At 38.0% G+C, this 22,452-nt stretch overlaps 1 protein-coding gene across 1 annotated transcript in view; it reads left to right on the plus strand.

Moving 5' to 3' along the window:
- Positions 1-21,633, plus strand: part of ARMC1 (armadillo repeat containing 1) — a 43,459-nt gene extending 21,826 nt beyond the window's left edge. The window contains exons 4-7 of the mRNA XM_030304025.2: positions 4,844-5,033; positions 18,226-18,342; positions 18,426-18,500; positions 19,469-21,633. Of these exons, the coding sequence (XP_030159885.1) occupies positions 4,844-5,033; positions 18,226-18,342; positions 18,426-18,500; positions 19,469-19,660 (574 nt within the window). The 3' untranslated portion in view covers positions 19,661-21,633. The remainder of the gene's footprint in view (positions 1-4,843; positions 5,034-18,225; positions 18,343-18,425; positions 18,501-19,468) is intronic.
- The last annotated feature ends 819 nt before the right edge of the window (positions 21,634-22,452 follow it).

A 22,452-nucleotide genomic window follows, 5' to 3' on the forward strand; every position in this document is an offset into this window, starting at 1 on the left:
TGTGGCAATTTAAATTTAAATTAAAATTAAATTTAAAAACCAATATTTCACTTGTACCAACCTTCTTCCAAGTATTTAATATTCATGTGACTAGTTTACTACATTTCCATCATCTCAGAAAGTTATGTTGGTCAGTACTGTCCTGACACTTTCTGGGGGTTTTTTTGCTTTTTTTTTTTTTTTTTTTTTTTTTTTTTAGAGAGAGGGCACAAATGAGTGAGGGCAGGGAAAGAGGGAATCAGGGCTCACTCAATGCGAAGCTTGTGTTCACCCATAGTGGGGCTCGAGCTCACTTCAAATTGGGGCACAAGCTCATGAACCGTGAGATCATGACCTGAGCCGAAGTCCGATGCTTAACTGACTGAGCTACCCAGGAGTCACAAAACTTCTCTTTTAAATTTTTATTTAGGGGCACCTGGGTGGCTCGGTTGGTTAAATATCTCTTTTTTTTTCTTTAATTTTGTTTTTTTAACATTTATTCATTTTTGAGAGAGAGAGACAAGAGTGCAAGTGGGGGTGGGGCGGAGAGAGAGGGAGACACAGAATCTGAAGCAGGATCAAGGCTCTGAGCTCTCAGCACATAGCTTGACAGGGGCTCAAACTCATGAACCATGAGATCATGACCTGAGCTGAAGTCGGGTGCTTAACTGACTGAACCACCCAGGCTCCCAAACCTCTCACTCTTGATTTCAGCTCAGGTCATGATCTCCCGGTTTGTGAGTTCAAGCCCTGCATCAGCTTCTGTGCTTACAGCAGGGAGCCTGCTTGGGATACTTTCTCTGCCCCTCCCTAATGCTCTCTTTCTCTCAAAATAAATAAATATATTTTTTAAATTTATTTAAAAACATTTTTTATTGTAGAGAGAGTGAGCGAGCACAAGGCGGGGGGTGGGGGGAGGGAGAGAGAATCCCAAGCAGGGTCCATTCTTAGCATGGAGGTTCCATCCCATGACCCTGGGATCATGACCTGATTCAGGATCAAGAGTCAGACCCCCTTGGGGTGCCTGGGTGGCTCGGTCGGTTAAGCGTCTGACTTCGGCTCAGGTCATGATCTCACGGTCTGTGAGTTCGAGCCCCGCGTCGGGCTCTGTGCTGACAGCTCAGAGCCCGGAGCCTGTTTCGGATTCTGTGTCTCCCTCTCTCTCTGCCCCTCCCCTGTTCATGCGCTGTCTCTCTCTGTCTCAAAAATAAATAAATGTTAAAAAAAAAAATTAAAAAAAAAAAAAAAAAAGAGTCAGACCCTCAACCAGCTGAGCCACCCAGGTATCCCTAAAACTTCCTTGCCTAACTGTTTAAAAGGCTATTTTTTTGTTTTGGATTCCTTTTTTTTTTTTTTTTAATTTTTAAATGTTTATTTAGTTTTTGAGAGAGACAGAGCACGAGTGGCAGAGGGGCAGAGAGGGGGGAGACACAGAATCCAAAGCAGGCTCCAGGCTCTGAGCTGTCTGCACAGAGCTGGATGCGGGGCTCGAACTCACGGACTGTGAGATCATGACCTGAGCCGAACTGACTGAAGCCGCCCAGGTGCCCCTGTTTTGGATTACTTTTATTTCATAGATTATTTTCTTAACAAGTTCCAGTAGAAGAATTAGAGTCAAAGAGTATTTGGAAAACAATATTTTTCCAGTATTACCAATTATATTCTTACCAGTAGTTTACATTTTATTGAAAATTGTCAAACATTGGGTGGATCACTACATTGCTGTTCTCCTAGTCTACTCTCTCCAATTCTAGATCAGTTTAAAAAAAATGTTAAACCATCTCTGTTCTTTGAGGTTGACATAAGATGGATGGCTTGGGTGGGTACATAAACTCACTGAAAATGTAGAAAATTTTTATATTTGCATTTTTTGTGAAACATTCTCTAATTTTACACCAGATTGTCAAGGGGTTAGTAACCCTGTATGGTTTAGAACTACTCTTACAGTTGTTATTCTGCAGAATAGGAAGATAATTATTTGATGTTACTGTGTTTTAATATTTTATGTCCCTACTGCTTCATCTGGAAACAAAGTTTTTGAAATAGTGTATGTGCATTTCAAAAATTTTATAGGAAGCTCATTAGTTGAATCTTCTATTTGATGATTTTTTAATTTGATGCAAACACTTGAAAACAATATTGGTGGTGAAGAGGGGTAGCAAAGACACTGGTTTTTTTCTCTCTTAAATTCTTGAGTATCTGTAACCACTGTCCTCATATTCTACAACTTTTGGTTGGCTAGTATTTAAAATATCTCAGAACTAAAAAAAATAAAAGGGGGCTACTGGGTGGCTCAGTCGGTTGAGCGTCTGGCTTCGGCTCAGGTCATGATCGTGCTGTCTGTGAGTTCGAGCCCCATGTTGGGCTCTGTGCTGACAGCTCAGAGCCTGGAGCCTGCTTTGGATTCTGTGTCTCCCTCTCTCTTTGCCCCTTCCCCGCTCATGCACGCACACGCTGATAAACGTTAAAAAAAAATTAAAAAAAAATCTCAGAACTGCAGTGACCTTTTCAGTACTGTGAAACAGCTATCAGAAGAGTGCTGAGACATTTCACCCCCCCCACCTCAAAATAGTCTTTTTGATAGCTTCTTGCAGTACACAGTCAAAATCATTCAAAGTAATCTGTGTGGTCAACGGTAGCCCAGAAAAGCACCTGGTATAGTAAATTGAGTGCTTGGAAAATTGCCAGATTAGTACCCCTGGAACTGAAGCTCTGTATAGCTTAGAAGGTTTATAGTCTGAATATCAGAAATTGAAGTGTTCTTGCTCATTCAATAAACGGATGGCAAAAAGTTTTGTGAGGCTTTGTGGAAGGTAAAGAGAGAATACATATCCATTCTTCAAAAGAAAAAAAGAAAATTATGATCAATAGTATAAGCACAATCATAGTACTTTAAATGTAGAGGGTGGAATGGATTGTTGGGGTGGGAAAGCTTCACAAAGAAGATGGTGGTTGAGGTTGAACCTTCAAGGAAGGAGGAAGAGTTAAAAAGCTTATGTCTTTTGGTTGAGGAAAAGGCATCTGTAAAAGGTGTTCATAAAAAGACAAAGTGAGCTGATGTTGGCAGAGCTGAATGGGGACAGATTTAAAAGCCTTGAATGTATGTTATAAGGTTTGGATTAATTAAGCTTATCTGTAAGTGAAATGAGGGTTATTTTTTATAGTTATGTATATTTACTGTTTATTCAACTAATAAGTGTTAGATCTGTGCTGTCCAGTATGGTATACACTTGCCACACGTGGCGATTTAAATTTAATTCAAAGTAAATAATCATGTTTTTAATTGTGGTTGGTCAGTAGCCTCATGTGGTGAGTGGACAGTGCAGCTGTCAAACATTTCTATCAGTGCAGAAAGTGTTTTGGACAGCATGGCACCAGATGTTTATTTGAGGACCTATAGTAGGATTTAAGAGTTTAAGAATGGAGGAGCTCCTGGGTGGCTCAGTGGGTTAAGCATCTGACTTTGGCTCAGGTCACAATTTGTGAGTTCGAGCCCCCCATCATCGGGCTCTGTGCACTCTGTCTCCCCTTCCACCCCGCTTCCCCTCCCCTGTGTGCCTGCACTCTCTCTCTTTCAAAAATAAACATTAAAAATTAAAAAAAGTTTAAGAATGAAAACTTTTGTTTTTAGTTGTGTGTGTTTTTTTTAAAGAATTTTGTTTTTAATGTTAATTTATTCTTGAGGGAGAGAGAGGGTGTGAGTGGGGGAGGGGCAGAGAGAAGGAGAGACACAGAATCTGAAGCAGGCTCCAGGCTCCGAGCTGTCAGCACAGAGCCCAATGCGTGGCTTGAACTCACGAGCCGTGAGATAATGACCTGAGCTGAAGTCAGACGCTTAACCAGCTGAGCCACCCAGGTGCCCCAGTTGTGGTTTTATAATATATTCATGCTTTGTAAAAGATACGTAAAAAATGTAAATTAAGAAACAATTTGAATTTATTAAGAAATCTCTTTTTTATAATGATTCTAATATGAATGATCCTCTCCTAATTTGTTTTCTCCTTTTGGTTTTTTATGTGTTGTACTTTCTTAAAGGTCAGGGGATCTTCAAATTATATTAATGTTAATCCAGGGACAGGTTCTAATCTAATCTTTTTTTTTTTTTTTTAATTTTTTTTTTCAACGTTTATTTATTTTTGGGACAGAGAGAGACAGAGCATGAACAGGGGAGGGGCAGAGAGAGAGGGAGACACAGAATCGGAAACAGGCTCCAGGCTCTGAGCCATCAGCCCAGAGCCTGACGTGGGGCTCGAACTCACGGACCGCGAGATCGTGACCTGGCTGAAGTCGGACGCTTAACCGACTGCGCCACCCAGGCGCCCCATCTAATCTAATCTTTTTAGTTGATTTCCTGTTTAATGATTTTGATTAAATGTGCTTTTATTTATTTTTTTATTAAAAAAAACTTTCTTTAAGTTTTTATTATTTTTTTTAACATTTATTTATTTTTGAGAGAGACTGAACATTAGCAGGGGAGGGGCAGAGAGAGGAGACACAGAATCTGAATCAGGCTCCAGGCTCTGAGCTGTCAGCACAGAGCTCGCCGTGGGGCTCAAACTCACAAACTCTGAGATCATGACCTGAGCTGAAGTCGGATGGTCAACTGACTGAGCCACCCAGGTGCCCCTGAATGTGGTTTTATACTATTATAGTGATGAGTTTTGAATCTCAGTAAACCATGGTTTTAAAATTAGAAGACCTTATCAACTAACTGCTTTTTCAATGTTGATTATTCTAGGTATTTCCTTTAAATTGAATGAAACATCAGAATGAAGAAAACAAGGCTCTGCAAAGTTGAATAAAATTATAGAATCAATAGAGGTGACCGGACTAGTTTATTAATTTATATGTGTTTCTTTTCAAGGTCTACAACTCCAGGAGAAACAAAACTGCTGGCTTCTGAAATTTATGACATTCTCCAGTCTTCCAGTATGGCAGATGGTGATAGTTACAATGAAATGAATTCACGTAGAAGGAAAGCTCAGTTTTTCCTGGGAACTACAAACAAACGTGCCAAAACAGTGGTTTTGCACATAGATGGTCTTGATGATACGGTAAGACTTTTATAAACACATGGTTCATAAGGTAGGGTCAGGAAGCAGATGATCCCTTCTGACATATCATCAGAAGGTTGTAGTAGCCTAAGGCTATGTAACAATCCCTATGTCATTTACTTTACTTCATCTCATCACATAGACATTTTATTACCTCACATCATCACAAGAAGAAGGTGAATATAGTAGGATATTTTGAGAGAGATCACATTCATATAAGTTGTTACAATGTATTGTTACAATCGTTCTATTATTTATCTCTTACTCTGCCTAATTTATTTATTTTTTAAATGTTTATTTTAGAGAGAGAGAGAGAGTGAGTGACCATGAGTAGGGGAGGGGACAGAGGATCTGAAGTGGTCTCTGCACTGACAGCAGAGACCCCAGTGTGGGGCCCGAACTCATGAACCACAAGATCATGACTTGAAGTGAAGTTGGACATTCAACTGACTGAGCTGCCCAGCACCCCTGTGTCTAATTTATAAGTAAACTTATCGTATGAATGTGCAGGAAAAGAACATAGTATGTATAGGTTTGGGTACTTTCTGCAGTTTCAGGCATCCCCTGGGGGCCTTGGAACAGATCTCCTATGGATAAGGTATGGGGAGGGGGTTGGGGAACTACTGTAAATAGTTTCTTCACTGACACCAGCGATCTTTTTTTTTTTTTTTTTTAATGTTTATTTATTTTTGAGAGACAGAGAGAGACAGAGCATGAGTGGGGAAGGGGCAGAGAGAAAAGGAGACACAGAATTGGAAGCAGGCTCCAGGCTCCGAGCTGTCAGCACAGAGCCCGACGCGGGGCTCGAACTCCCAGACCGCGAGGTCATGACCTGAGCCGAAGTCGGATGCTCAACTGACTGAGCCACCCAGGCATCCCACCAGCGATCTTTTTATTTTTATTTATTTATGTATTTTTTCAGCAGTCTCGAATTAATAGAACAAATATACAGAAAATCAGTTAAGGATATAGATGACTCAAATAGTACTAACAACCACCTTAACCTCATCGGCATTTATGGAACACCCTCCAGCCACAAGGTAGTATCCATTCTTTTCACATACACATGGAACTTTTACCAAGGTAGACCTTATTGTGGGTCATAAAACAAGTCTTAATCAATTTAAAAGAACTATGCAAAGTATGTTCTCTGAGCACAGTGAAGAGCAAATTAGAAATCAATAACAGGTATTTGGAAAATCCCCCAAATATTTTGGAAACTAAATAATTTATTTCTAAAATAATCCCTGAGTCATGGGGGCGCCTGGGTGGTTCAGTTGGTTAAGCGTCCGCCTCTTGATTTCAGCTCAGGTCATGATCTCACGGTTCCATGAGTTCAAGTCCCACATCGGGCTCTGCACTGACAGCTTGGAGCCTGGAGCCTGCTTCGGATTCTGGGTCTCCCTCTCTCTCCGCCCCTGCCCTGCTCATGCTCACTTGCTCGCTCGCTCTCTCAAAAATAAATATTAAACAAATTTAAAAAAAAATCCCTAAGTCAATGAGGAAATCAGAAGAGAAATGATAAACATTTTGAATTGAATAAAAAGGAAAATGTAGTATCAAAATTTGTGGGAAGCCACCAAAGCAGTGTTTAGAGGGTAATTCATTAGCACCAAATGCCTAATTATTTATATATAAGAGAGATAAGGTCTCAGTGACTTAAGTTTCTACCTTAAGAAACTAGATAAAAAAAGAAAAAGCAAATTAAATCTAACTTAAGCAGAAGAGAAGAAACAAATCAGTGAAATGAAAAATGGAGAAAAACTAATGAAATCAAAAGCTGATTCTTTGACATGATCAATAAAATTGATAAATTTGTAGCCAAACTGATCAGGAATGAAAGAAGTCACAAATTGATACCATAAATAAGAGAGAGAAAACATCACTATAGATCCTGTAGACATTAAAAAGAAAATAAATGGGAGCGCCTGGGTGGCTCAGTCAATTAAGCATCCTACTCTTGATTTTGGCTCAGGCCATGATCTCTGGGTTTGAGAGTTCAAGCCCCCTATTGGACTCTGTGCTGCCAGTGTGGAACCTGCTTGGGATTCTCTCTCTCTTTCTCACTCTTTACCCCTCCCCTGCTTGCTGTCTCTCTCTCTCAAAATAAATAAAGAGACTTCTAAAAAAATCTAAAAAGAGGCGCACCTGGCTGGCTCAGTTGGTTAAGTGTCTGACTTCAGCTCAGGTCATGATCTCATGGGTCCTGAGTTTGAGCCCCACATTGGGCTCTGTGATGACAGCTCAGAGCCTGGAGCCTGCTTCCGATTCTGTGTCTCCTCTCTCTGCCCTTCTCCTGCTCACACACTCTCTCAAAACTAAATAAACATTAAAATAAAAAAATAAAAAATTTAAAAAGAAAATAAATGAATATTTTAAATAACTTTATGCCAATAAATTTGATAATGTAGATGAAACAGGAAAATGTTTTTAAAAACACAGATTGCCAAGGTTTATTCAAGAAGAAATGGATAACATGAATAGCTCAATATGTATTAAAGAAATTGAATTTGTAATTAAAAACCTTTCCATAAAGAAAACTTTTGTCCTAGATAGCTTCACTGGTGAATATATTCAATGTATTCTAATAGAGACTATTTTAATAATAGAATACTGCAATACTCCTACAGGGTAGTTTCTTCTGAACTCATTGTACATTGTCTGCTTTTAATATTAGCTACTTCTGCTTGCTTCTGATTAGTGTGTCTTCTATTTGTGTCTGTATTTCAAGTAGATTTCTTACAGGCACCATATAGTAGGGCCTTGCCTTTTTATACATTCTGAAAATTTCTGCCTTTTAACTGGAGTGTTGGGGTTATCTTTAATATGATTGTATGGTTGTGTTTAAAACAACCATCTTGCTAATTCCTTTCTTTCTTTTTTTTTTTTTTTTTTAAGTTTATTTAAGTACTCTCTGCATCCAGCGTGGGGTTTGAACTCATGACCCTGAGATCGTTTGGACACTCCTGTGACTGAACTAGCCAGGCACCGTGCCCTTGCAAATTACTATTTGTCCAATCCGTTCTTTGTTCCCTTTTCCTGCCTTTTGGACTACTGGATGTTTTTTATGATTTCATTTTATTTACTTTGTTGGCTTCTTAGGTACAATTCTTCCTTTCTTTTTGTTGGTTGATGTAGGGTTTATTTTATGTATATATATATTTTTTAATGTTTTTATTTATTTTGGAGAGAGAGAGCACCAGCAGAGCACGAGAGAGGGAGAGGGAGACACAGAATCTGAAGCAGGTTGCAGGCTCTGAGCTGTCAGTACAGAGCCCGACATAGGGCTCGAACATAGGGATCGAACAAGTTTGATCAGGTCAGGCTAGATCATGACCTGAGCAGAAGTCGGATGCCTACCTGACTGAGCCACCCAGGCACTGCCCCTATTTTATATATCTTTAACTTACTATAGTGTAGCTTCAATTAATATATCACTTCATGCATAGTATAGGACACTTAAAACATTATACTTCCATTTCTCCTTTCTCTGCGTCTATGCAGTTGTTAACATGTTTTTGCTTCCACATGTCATAACCCCCAAATACATTGTTATTACTTTAAATAGTCTTTATTTTTTTTTTTATTGTGGTAAAATACACATAGCATGAAATTTACTGTCTTTTTAAAAAAAAATTTTTAGGGGCGCCTGGGTGGCGCAGTCGGTTAAGCGTCCGACTTCAGCCAGGTCACGATCTCGCGGTCCGGGAGTTCGAGCCCCACGTCAGGCTCTGGGCTGATGGCTCGGAGCCTGGAGCCTGTTTCCGATTCTGTGTCTGCCTCTCTCTCTGCCCCTCCCCCGTTCATGCTCTGTCTCTCTCTGTCCCAAAAATAAATAAACGTTGAAAAAAAAAAAAATTAAAAAAAAAAAAATAATAAAAAAAAAAATTTTTAAATTTTTTGATGTTTATTTTTGAGAGAGAGAGAGAGAGAGAGCCAGAGAGAGCACATGAGCGGGATAGGGGCAGAGAGTGAGGGAGACACAGAACTTGGAGCAGGCTCCAGGCTCTGAGCTGTCAGCACAGAACCCGAGGTGGGGCTTGAACCCACGAACTGTGAGATCATGACCTCAGCCAAAGTCAGACGCTCCACCAACTGAGTCACCCAGGTGCCCCCAAATTTACAGTTTTAACCATTGTTAGGTATATAGTTCGGTGGTATGAAATACATTCATAATGTTGTGTAACCATCACCTCTGTACTTCTTATGAATGTACAACTTTTTTGTTTTGTAAAACTGAAACTCTGTACTCATTAAACAGTCACTCCGCTTTCTTCCTTTCCCCCAGCCCCTGGCAACCACTGTTTTACTTTCTGTCTCTATGATTTTGAAAAGTCAGTTTCTTTTAAGACATTTAAAAATAAAAAGTATTTTCTGTCTATTTACATTTTTGCCGTTTCCAGGGCTCTTTATTCCTTTGTGTAAATTCTGTATTTTTCATCTGATACTATTTTCCTTCTGTCTCAAGGACTTCTTTTTTTTTTCTTTCTAAAATTTTTTGACTGTTTATTTTTGAGAGAGACAGAGACAGAATGTGAGCAGGGGAGGAGCGCAGAGAGAGAGGGAGACACAGAATCTGAAGCAGGCTCCATGCTCTGAGCTGTCAGCACAGAGCCCGACATGGGGCTCAAATCCATGAACCGTGATATCATGACCTGAGCTGAAGTTGGACACCCAACCTACTGAGCCACCCAGGCGCCCCTGTCTCAAGGACTTCTCTTAACGTTTCTTATAGCAGTGCAAGTCTGCTGAGGTTGAATTCTTTCAGGTTTTTTTTTTTTTTAATTGAAATAGAATTCACATACTATAAACTTGCCATTTTAAAGTGTTCAGTGCTTTTAGTATATTTATAGGGTTGTGCAGCCATCACCATTGTCTAATTCCTGAACATTTCATCACCCCAAAAGGAAGCCTCATACCCATTAGCAGTCACTAATGGGTTGCCCGTGACAGCCACTAATTTACTTTCTGTCTGTGGATTTGCCTCTTCTGGACATTACACATAAATGGAATCATAGGATATGTTACCTTTCATGTCTAGCTTTCACTTTGCATAATGTTTTCATAGTTCATCCCTATTGTAGTGTGTATCAGTACATCATTACTCCTTATAATATTCCATTGTATGGATTTACTACATTTGTTTATTCATTTATCAGTTGATGGACATTTGGGTTGTTTCCACTTTTTGGCTATTATGTATAATTCTGTGAAGATTTGTGTATAAGTTTTTGTGTGGATGTATGTTCTCAGTTCTTTCGGGTATGTTACGAGGGGTAGAGCTGCTGGGTGATACTGTAACTTTGTTTAGCTTTTTGAGCAACTGCTAGAGTGTTTTCTACAGTGACTGCATCATTTTATATTCCATCAGCAGCAGATGTGGGGTCTGGTTTCTCCACAGCATTGTCAACATAGATTTCTGTTGTTGTTTGTGTGTTTGTTTGTTTTTATAATTTAACTTTATTTTTTACTTTTTAAAATTTACATCCAAATTAGATAGTATATAGTGAAGCAATGATTTCAGGAGTAGATTCCTCAATGCCCCTTACCCATTTAGCCCATCCCCCCTCCCACAACCCCTCCAGCAACCCTGTTTGTTCTCCATATTTATGAGTCTCTTTTGTTTTGTCCCCCTCCCTGTTTTTATATTATTTTTGTTTCCCTTCCCTTATATTCATCTGTTTTGTCTCTTAAAGTTCTCATATGAGTGAAGTCATATGATTTTTGTCTTTCTCTGACTAATTTCACTTGGCATAATACCCTCCACTTCCATCCACGTAGTTGCAAATGACAAGATTTCATTCTTTTTGATTGCCGAGTAATACTCCTGTGTGTGTGTGTGTGTGTGTGTGTGTGTGTGTGTGTGTGTATACCACTTCTTCTTTATCCATTCATCCATTGATGGGCATTTGGGCTCTTTCCATACTTTGGCTATTGGTGATAGTGCTGCTATAAACATGGGGGTGCATGTTTCCCTTCGAAACAGCACACCTGTATCCCTTGGATAAATGCCTAGTAGTGCAATTGCTGGGTCGTAGGGTAATTCTATTTTTAGTTTTTTGAGGAACCTCCATACTGTTTTCCAGAGGGGCTGCACCAGCTTGCATTCCCACCAACAGTGCAAAAAGAGATCCTCTTTCTCTGCATGCTCGCCAACATCTGTTGTGGCCTGAGCTGTTAATGTTAGCCATTCTGACAGGTGTGAGGTGGTATCTCATTGTGGTTTTGATTTGTATTTCCCTGATGATGAGTGATGTTGAGCATTTTTTCATGTGTCGGTTGGCCATCTGGATGTCTTCTTTGGAGAAGTGTCTGTTCATGTCTTTTGCCCATTTCTTCACTGGATTATTTGTTTTTTGGGTGTTGAGTTTGATAAGTTCTTTGTAGATTTTGGATACTAACCCTTTATCTGATATGTCGTTTGCAAATATCTTCTCCCATTCTGTTGGTTGCCTTTTAGTTTTGCTGATGGTTTCCTTCGCTGTGCAGAAGCTTTTTATTTTGATGAGGTCCCAGTAGTTCATTTTTGCTTTGGTTTCCTTTGCCTCCAGAGATGTGTTGAGTAAGAAGTTGCTGCGGCCAAGGTCAGAGAGGTTTTTGCCTGCTTTCTCCTCGAGGATTTTGATGGCTTCCTGTCTTACTTTGAGGTCTTTCATCCATTTTGAGTTTATTTTTGTGTATGGTGTAAGAAAGTGGTCCAGGTTCATATTTCTGCATGTCGCTGTCCACTTTTCCCAGCACCACTTGCTGAAGAGACTGTCTTTATTCCATTGGATATTCTTTCCGGCTTTGTCAAAGATTAGTTGCCCATACATTTGTGGTTCCATTTCTGGGTTCTCTATTCCATTGATCTGGGTATCTGTTCTTGTGCCATCTGTTGTTGTTTAGTACTGGTGTGAAATGGTATCATATTGTGGTTTTAATTTGCATTTCCCTAGTGACTAACTGTGTTGAGTATCTTTTCATCTGCTTTTGGCCATTTTTCAGTGGTTGATACAGGATTTATTGTATATATCTTTATCACAGATATCTCTTTTGGAGAAAATCCTATTCATTGTCTATTTAAAACAATTTTTTTTTAAGTTTATTTATTTTAAGAGAACAAATGAGCAGGGCAGGGTCAGAGAAAGAGGGAGAGAGAGAATTCCAATCAAGTTTAGGGCTGTGAGCACAGAGCTCGATGTAGGGCTCACACTCAAGAGCTGTGAGATCATGATCTGAGCCGAAAACAAGAGTCGGACACTTAACCGAGTGAACCACCCAGGCACCCACAGCCACCTGGGTCCCCCTTCATTGTCTGCTTTTAGATTGCTTATTATTTGTCTTTTCATTGTTGAGTTGAGTTCTGTTAATACCATGTATTACATTGATGATTTTCATACTTTGAATCAACCTTTCATTCCTATGATAAATCCCAATTCATCATGGTGTATAATCTTTTTAATATGCTGCTGGATTCAGTTTGCTGGGATTCTGTTGAAGCATTTTGCATATGTATTCATACAGGATATTTTATAGTTTTATTTATAATTTTCTTTCATGTGATGTATTTTTCTGATATTGGTATCCGGGTAATACTGGCTTCATAAAATGAGTTGGGATGGGGCGCCTGGGTGGCTCGGTTGGTTAAGCCTCTGACTCTTGGTTTTGGCTCAGGTCATGATCTCATGGTTCTTGAGATTGAGACCCAAGTCAGGCTCTGTGCTGAGCCTGCTTGGGATTCTTTCTCTCTGTCTTTCTGTGCTCCTCCCCTGCTTGTGTGCTCTTTCTCTCTCAGAATAAATTAACATTAAAAAAATACCTAATAAATAAAATGAATTGGGAAGTGTTTTGATGACTTTGTTGAAAGATTGCTATTGATTCTTCTTTAAACATTGATAGTGTTAACTAGTGAAACCATTTGGTCCTGAGCTTTTCTTTGTAGGATATTTCCTGATAATTGATTTAATCTCTTTAATTACTGTATGTCTATTCAAACTCCCATTATTTTCTTGAGTCACTTTTGGTAATTTTATTTTTCTAGGAATTTTCCCATTTCATTGAGGTTATCTACTGTGTTGGCATACAGTTGTTCATAGTATTTGCTTATAATCCTTTTGTTTCAGATTGGTCATAATGTCCTGTCTTATTCCTGATTTTAGTAATTTGAGTTTTCTTTCTCTTTTTCATGGTCAGTCTAGCTAAAAGGTTTGTCAGTTTTGTTGATTTTTTTCAGAGAACCAATTTTTAGCTTCATTAGTTTTTTTTCTATATTTCCCCCTTTTCTCTATTTTTCTTTTCCCTGCTCTAATCTTTATTGTTTCTTTCCATCTGCTTGCTTTGGGCTTTCTTAGAATGGAAATATAGGTTACTGATTTGAAATTTTCTTCTATTTAATATAGTTACTACAGCTAGAAATTTTTGTTCATTCTTTTCTCTATATCCCATAAGATTTGATATATTCTCATTTTATTCATCTCCAAGTATTTTTTGTGTGTGATTTCTTTTTTTGATACATTGGTAATTTAGGAGTTTGTTGTTTAATTTCCATGTATTTCTGAATTTTCCAAATTTCCTTGTTACAAATTTCTAATTTCATTTCATGTGATTTGACAATATTGTGTGATTTCAATCATTTTCTATTTACTGAGGCTTGTTTCATGGTCTGTCTCGGGGAATGTTCCATATGCACCTGAGAATGTATATACTGTTGTTGGGAGTATTCTGAGTGTTTATTACTATTAGTTGGTTTATACGGTTGATTAAATCTTCTTTTCCATGCTCATCTGTCCAGCTATGCTGTTCAGTTTTTTTAAGATTTATTTATTTGAGAGAGAGCTAGAGGAGGAAGTGGCAGAGAGAGAGGGAGAGACAGAATACCAAGCAGGCTGTGTTGTCAGCACAGAACCTGATACAGGGCTTGATCCCACGAAATGTGAAATCATGACCTGAACCAAAATGAAGACAAGAGTCAGTTGCTTAACCGACTGAGCCACCCAGGTGCTCCAGCTATTCTTTCATTTTTGAAAGTCAGATCTTGAAGTGTAACTCCTTCAATTTTGTATGTCTGTGAGAGTCCTTATTTTATTTTTTTTGAAAGATATTTTCAGTGCATGTGAAATTCTAGGTGACAGGATTTCTTTTCTTTCTTAATTTCTTTAACCATACTTCAAGGCATTGGTCCACTGTCTTCTTCCTTGCATTGTTTCTGTTTAGGATTCTATTATTTGTGTTCTTCTTAATAGATCTTATTTTTCCCACTCTTCCTGCTTCTAAGAGTTTCTCTTTTATCACTGTTTTTGAGCCGTTTATAATGTGCCTTGGTATAATTTTATTCATGTTCATTCAGCTTCTTGGATCTCTGGGTTTATCATATGCAGCAAATTTGGACAGGTTTCTCCATTATTTCTTCAAATATTTTTTCCGTCTCCCTTTCCCCTGGGTCTTTCAAGGATTCCTGTTATACATATTCAGCCGTGTAAAGTCTCACAGCTCACTGATACTCTGCTCATTTTGTTTTCAATTCCTTTTTTTCCCCCCTCTGTTTCATTTTGGATAGTTCCTGTTGCTATATTTGTTGAAGTTTTCTTTTGTAGGCATTTATTTCCTGTTAATCTCATTCAGTGTATTTTTTTTTTAACATAGACATTATTTTATTTCATTTCCAGAAGTTTGATTTGGGTCTTTTTTATGTTTCCGTAGCATGGATCTACTGGAACATAAAAAAAGAGGGGTGGAATAACCATAATGTCTTTATGTACTAATTTAATCATCTCTGCCTTTTGAGTATGTTTCTATAGATTTTTGTAATTACAGATTGACTTTTATAATTACTGGTTGCATTTTTTTTTTTTTTTTTGCTTCTTTGCATTCTTGGTAATTTTTGATTAGATGCCAGGCATTGCAAATTTTACTTTGTTGGGTACAGCACGTATTTATTTGTATGTACATCCTTTAAAAATATTCTTGAGATTTAAAAAAAAAAAATTTTTTTAACATTTATTTATTTTTGAGACAGAGAGAGAGCATGAACAGGGGAGGGTCAGAGAAAGAGGGAGACACAGAATCTGAAACAGGCTCCAGGCTCTGAGCTGTCAGCACAGAGCCCGACACGGGGCTCGAACCCACGGACCGCGAGATCATGACCTGAGCCGAAGTCGGATGCTTAACCGACTGAGCCACCCAGGCACCTCTCTTGAGATTTGTTTTAGATCACAGTTACTTACTAACAGATCTTTTTGAGGCTTGCTTTTAACCTTTGTTAGGCAGAACCATAGCACCCTTTATCCTAGGGATAATTTTGCTATACTACTGAGGCAATACTCTTCTGGGTTCTTTGTTCATACCCCATGTTTATAAAAGTTTTTATACTCTGTCTGATGGGAACATGAAGTATTTTCAGCATGGTTTGAGCTTGCAGAACTGTTCCTTCTATTCCTTTCCAGTCTGGTTATTCATCCAGCCTCCGGTTCTTTGTTCACATGCATGTACAGATCATCATTCAGCTGAAAACCTGAGGGGATCTCATTGCAGATCTCTAGTACATGCTTTGTCTCTGTGGACCCTCTCTGCACAGCTCTGCCCTCTCCTGTGCTTTGTCCTGCGAATTATAGTTGCCTTGACCTCCCTGAATTTTCAACTGTGTCCTTAATTGAAGGAGACTGCAGGTTCCCCTTGAGTTCTCCTTTCCTAAGTTATAGCCTGGAAACTTTCTAGGCAATATGTTGATGACCTTGTGGAGCTCACTTTATTTTCCTTCTTTCAGGGATGTTTGTTTTCCACTGTTTGGAAATCGTTGTTTTATTCATTTTATTTTGTCTCTTTGTAGTTGTTTAAGCCTGAAGGCTAATTCCAGTCCCAGTTTCTCCATCTTGACTGGATTTAGAAGTCTCCCTGAAGTTATTTTGAGCAGTGATAAGTCATATAACTTTACATATTTAGTGGTAGCAACTGGTAAATTACCACTTACCTCTTTAGCTATGCCTGGTAGGTTACATTAGATTATCCACAGCTTTTTCTGGTTGTGCTGTTGCAGCATTTAGGTCTCAGGATTTAGGATTCAGTAAATAAGGGTGGGGGGGCGGGGAGTTTTTCATATGCATATCATCCATGACATTGCCAAATAAGATAGTTCACAACGATCTTACTGCAACAGGGGCCACAAGATCCTGAAAAGTTTCTAGAAAGCAAGCTCAGTAAATGTAAATTGATTAAATGTAAGATACTAAGATACATAAAATACCACCAGTGCCATCTATTTAATTTTATTACTTTTTAAAAGATTCATTTCTTTATTTTTGAGAGAGAGAACACAAGTTGGGGAGTGGCAGAGAGAGGGAGACACAGAATCTGAAGCAGGCTCCCAGCTGTCTGTGCAGAGCCAGATGTGGGGCTTGAACTCAGGACCTGTGAGATCAGGACCTGGGCTGAAGTCAGACACTTAACTGACTGAGCCACCCAGGTGCCCCACCATCTGTTTAACTTTAATGAATAAGGATAATATAGTTGCTTTTGAAAGCTAGCTGAAACCAACTAATAAAACTCAGCACAGCACACACAAAAATATAGGCTGATATATTGTATGGAAGTGATTGCTGAAATCTAAAATACAATATTAGCAAGTTGACTTTAGCACCCTCCTATAATGCTAGGAGGGAGATAAGCAATGATAAGAGTTCTTTTGAAGGATTGTGGGAACAAGTTTGAAGACTCATAATATTCAATGGAAGAAAAGAGTGAATCAAATAATTTGAAGATAGTGTTTCTCAGCGTGATCCAGAGACTTTGGGCCAATTGCAGATTCTTGTCAACGAAGAAGTACTGAATCAGACAGAACCTGGTCTCAATACAGACACAGGAAAATATAGAGATGGTGATAATATGTGAGCGAGAGGTGGAAGGAAGGATATGGTGAAACTAGTTACTTTTTAATCCATTTTTGCTTTGGATCTTGTGTTTGAGATGACCACTTGATATCCAAGTGGATATATCTGATAACAAATGAAAATAAAGTCATACTGGAGATGTATGTCCCTTTTCTCCATGGTAATGATGACTAAAGTGATGAGAATAGTCTACTGAGGGATGAAGTAGAAAGAAAATCACTTAGTTTAAGGCACTGGACCTTGGAGGTAAGATGAGACAGAGATGGAATAATCAGTGTCTAAGTAGTGTGTTATTAGTGTATTATTAATAGTGTATTAAAGAGACATTGAAGGATATGTTATATTGTTATCAGAGGAAAATGAGAACTAAAAAGAGGGTATTAATAACCCTTGAGAATGCAGTGGTAACCACTGAGAATGCCATAAATAAAGGGTACAGTGATGTTTATAAATACCAAGTGCTTTAAGAAATAGTGACTCGGGGCACCTGGGTGGCTCAGTTGGTTAGGCATCCGACTTCGGCTCAGGTCATGATCTCGCGGTTTTTGAATTTGAGCCCCGTGTCGGGCTCTGTGCTGACAGCTCAGAGCCTGGAGCTTGCTTCAGATTCTGTGTCTCCCTCTCTCTCTGCCCCTACCTTCCTCATGCTCTGTCTCTCAATAATAAATAAACATTAAAAAAAATTAAAAAAGAAGTAGTGACTCAAATACTGAATACGAATTGTGACATCACAATTTAACCTTAGAGATTTTTAAGAGCAGGGTTCAGCAGATGTTTTTGTTAAAGGGTCATATAGTAAATATTTTAGATTTGGAAGGGCATATAGTCTATTCTAACTACTAACTCTGCTATAGTATGAAACTAGCCTCAGTCATTATGTAAACAAATGTGTGTAGCTGTGTTCCAGTAAAACTATTTATAAAAACAGCTGGCAGACTATAATTTGCTTACCTTTGAGCTAGAGGAACCTCTGCTTTTCAGCATTTTTTTCTGTATTATTTTTCATTCCATTTGCATTGAGATATAAATCAACACTGGCTAACTTATTTCTGATAAAAAGGATTAAAACTAAGTATTAGTAATGAAGCTTGAAAAGATCCAGAAGAAATTACTGTTCTGTTGATCTTATAAAATTTAGTAAGCTTGACTAAATAGCACCCCCAGTATGCCCTCATGTACGAGATGGTAGAACTGAAATAGGGACATTTGCTCCCCCCCCCCCCCCCCCCCCCCCCCCACCGTCCATATAATGACTAATTCAATGTGGTTTGAGTTGATTTGTTTAACATTTTGTCAATTGTAATAATAATTTGCTTTTACCTTTTCAGTCTCGGAGAAATCTCTGTGAAGAGGCTTTGTTAAAAATTAAAGGTGTTATTAGCTTTACTTTTCAAATGGCTGTTCAAAGATGTGTGGTGCGGATCCGTTCAGATTTGAAAGCAGAGGTTAGTATTTTAAATGGCTGAATATGCTTGAGGTTATAGATAAACAAATCAGTGTTCAAATTTCCCTTTTTATCCTGGCCTAGGCTTTGGCATCAGCAATAGCATCAACCAAGGTTATGAAGGCTCAGCAAGTTGTGAAAAGTGAAAGTGGAGAAGAGGTAAATGCTTTTTAATTTAGTTTTCTTTATACCTGACTCTTGATTATTCTTTATGGCTGTCAGATTGCTAGTATTTTCAGGCTGTTAGTTGCCAAATATATAGGAGTGTGGTTGGGTCAGATTATCTTGTTTCTTGGCTAACAGCTCTTTTCTAGAGAGATCTATTGTAGATTTCAGGGTCTGTTCTTAAATTTTGTGGATTTCAGAGTCTATTCTTTTTCTCAGTGGAGATGTCTTTCTAATTTTACATGGAAATAAAGGATATATAGGTTCCTTGTGTTGGTTTTATTTTATGTATGTTATGTTATTTTAGAGAGAGTGAGAAGGGTAGAGGGGCAGAGAGAATCTTAAGTAGTTTCCATGCTTAGCGCATAGCCTGATACAGGGCTTGATCCCAAGACCCTGGGATCATGACCTGAGCTGAAATCAAGAGTCAGATGCTCAACCGACTGAGTCACCCAGGCACCCCTGTGTTGATTTTTAAATACTTCTTTCTAACCTTAGTTACTTTTTGTCAATCCAAATAATAAAGCTCTATTGCCACAATTGGGTAGGTAAATACAGTGAAAACCTTTGCCTCTTACTACTTTCGCCACCAGCTTTGTGATAGGGAAAACAAATCTACATCCCCTTAACTTATTTGTGTTCCCATAGAAAGGTTCAGTGGCCCTTCGGGGCCCCCAGTAGCCAGGTACTTGCTTTTGTTTTCTTTAAATGCAGAGAGGTTGCACATTTATTTCTGGAGCCTCAGGAGAAAAAAGCATCTTACTTTTCATGTGTCTTTCTGCCTAATGCAGTGCTCAACAGTTGGGCCTACCTTCATATAAGAGGAAAATTTTTAAATGACTTGTCACTGAGAATAAATACAGTGATTAGAGTGAGGTGTATAGTTGACCTTTAATTTAGGACATGTACCTTTGTCGATTGGGTTGATTTTGTAATAACTCTTAACGTGTTGTCTATATCAGATGCTGGTCCCATTCCAAGATACGCCTGTGGAAGTAGAACAGAACACAGAACTGCCCGACTACCTGCCTGAGGATGAGAGTCCCACAAAAGAACAGGATAAAGCAGTGTCCCGGGTCGGCTCACACCCAGAGGGTGGAGCTAGCTGGCTGAGCACAGCGGCAAACTTTTTATCCAGATCCTTCTACTGGTGACTTCAGTTTGGGTCTCAAGGACTGTGTGAACTAACAAGGGGCCAGTTTTCCATTGTTGTGGTGAACTGTCAAGTGCAATTTGCAATAAGTTATCATGAAAAGTTTTTAGATTACATGATTGCGTATGCTGCATTTTACATTTTATTGGACGTTTTGCCCTGCTCAGTGGTAAAAAGGACAGAGGCTACAGGTGGAGTTCCTTTGTTTATGAAGGTATTTTGGTTTTGTTTTCCTTTAATTGCCTCACTTTTTAAAAAACATGGGTCCACTGTTAAACCAAACATATGTATGTGCAGCTTTACATTTTATTTTACATGGAGCACGTGATTAGGAAAACTTGTTTTCTCCTCAAGCCTCAGGACCTATCTGAAGAGAAGTTTTTGTTTGTTTTGGCTCAAGTTGTGCATGAATTACTGAACATTTTTCTCTGCTTTTCTTCATGAAAGATACTTGCTTGGGTACTCTTCACTGAAAGTTGAAAACATTTCTCATTATCCCCCTCTTGTGCCTTTTTAATTTTGCCAACCATGTTTATAGAAAGAACATTACTATAAAGACATTTTGTGAATTACAGTATATTCATATGAACGTAGGAGTTCTCTAAAAATACAAGCTGACAAAAACTTTGCAATCTTATTTGTTGTAATTTTAATAAGACTAACACAAAATCAGTCAAGAAGAAGGAAACCTGTATATTAGCAAAGTACTATTGGAGACTATGTGAATGTGACCAGATGTGGTTCCAGTTGACTACTCTTTAGTTTGGTTTATATCAGCTCTTAAGATTTCCGTCCAACGTAATATTGGAAGCAACTATAAATGGTCTCTAGGCCTGACTTTGTGATTATATACCATCCTTGCTAGAAAAAAAATAGTAAAGAACTGACAAACTTGAAAAAGAAAACAAAAGTTGAATGCCTATATAATGCCATAGTGCCACTTGGTAGATAGAGTCTAACCTTGAAACGTGAATTGCTTGGCAGATGCCTATTCAGTAGGTATTTCCTTGTATTGCCTTGTGTGAATTTATTATGAACATCCAGTCATACTGAATGAAAAAAAGACTCAAATTATTGCTTATGAAGAAATAAAGCCAGCATTGGTCCACTTAATCTTGTTTCTCATATCCAGCCAGAAAAAAAGAACTTCAGTGAAGGTAAGAGAAATAAATATAAATATATATACATATATATTTTTTGGTAGATAAGAGCTAATTACATATATGTAATGCTTTATTAAATTCCTGAAATATTTGGCACATAAAATTTTCCTTTTGGAAATCCAGCTAAATCCAGATAAATTTTAGTGCTAATATGATTAAGAAGAAACTAATATGGAGAAATTGAAATTCTTTTTCATCAACATGTAGAGCTGCTATTTTACTACTTGGGGAGAATGTGAAGTGAAAGTTGGACCCTGGAGGGTTTCCTTGCATTTTCATTGCTTCTCTTTTAGAGAAAATTAAAAGCATCCAGTGTCACTGTAAAAAAAAATTCTTGTAAAATACTTCACCAACAAGAATCTTGAGTTCACGACCTTCTGGAGGGAGGGGTATTGAGGGTATTGGAATGATATTTTTCATGTATCTGGGCTCTGATTCAGATGACATACACAACTGCAAATAGAAGCTTTCAGGGCATGGATTGCTTTAAATGCATAATACAGCTTGCTGCCAGAACCAGATGTGTTGAAAAATGAAAACAAAACCACCTCCTTTCTATAGCCATTAAAACAAAGTTTACTGTTCTAACAAGTTTGTATTTTATTTTGCATTGCCACACATCTGCCTATTTAAAAAACAACATCTCTTGGTAGCAATGGTTCAGTACAAGTAGGTATTAACAGCTTGATGTCTGTGTGTTCTAAGTGTTCTTTTATTCCAGGTCTTATAGAGCAGTTAAGGCAACTGTAACGGCATTTTTTTGAAATATATTGTAAAATAATAAAAGGTAACACAATTAAAATTGAATGGATATTGCATTTTTGTGATGGAAACATTATTGTTACTCTCGAGCCTGTTTGTATTCACACTGCCTGGCACCTTCTCCTAGCTCCCTGCAGGTGCGTTACCCAACTAATTCCCATGCATCTTCGTTCAGCTCCTTCCCAGTCCCACACCTGCCTCTCCCTGGGTTTGGATCAGCCTCTCCTGTACATGCATTCATTGTAGCATTTATCATATTAGCTTGAAATTATATTTACCAGTCTTTCTCCCCAGCTTAACTCTTTGAGAACTGAGAAAGTCTGTAGCTGTATGTGGCTAGTAGTAAGTGCTCAAATATTTTTTTTAGGAGGATGAACAAGATTTTTTTTTTGAATCTGTAAAAATAAATGAAAGATAGTGATTAACTTGTTGGTCAGATAGAAAAAATGTCAGGTTGTTTCTTTCTTTTTTTCTTTTTTTTTTTTCCTGGCATGTTTGTTTCTGATTTATTGGTTATTATTAGCAAGTTTCGTCATTTGTTTTGTCATTTGTTTTTCATTTTTCAAAAAAGTAGGAGAGAAGCATAATACTTGCTCTTGAATGAAGTTAAGATTAATTTATAATATCCTGATTCTTATAGAATTTTCATAGAATATTTATTTATTTATTTATTTATTTATTTATTTATTTATTTATTGTTTTGATTTCCTGTTTTATAACTTACTGTAATTTTAGGTAATAATTTATCTGTGAGTTTTTTTTTCATTGATGGAATGGAGATAATTTTACTTTATGGGGTCATTATTTGAATGCAGTGAGATCATCATGAGTAATGAAACTAAAATCTTAAAATTGTAAGATGGAATTA

The sequence above is a fragment of the Lynx canadensis genome, chromosome F2, assembly GCF_007474595.2.
Source record: "Lynx canadensis isolate LIC74 chromosome F2, mLynCan4.pri.v2, whole genome shotgun sequence".
In the NCBI taxonomy this organism is placed as follows: domain Eukaryota; kingdom Metazoa; phylum Chordata; class Mammalia; order Carnivora; family Felidae; genus Lynx; species Lynx canadensis.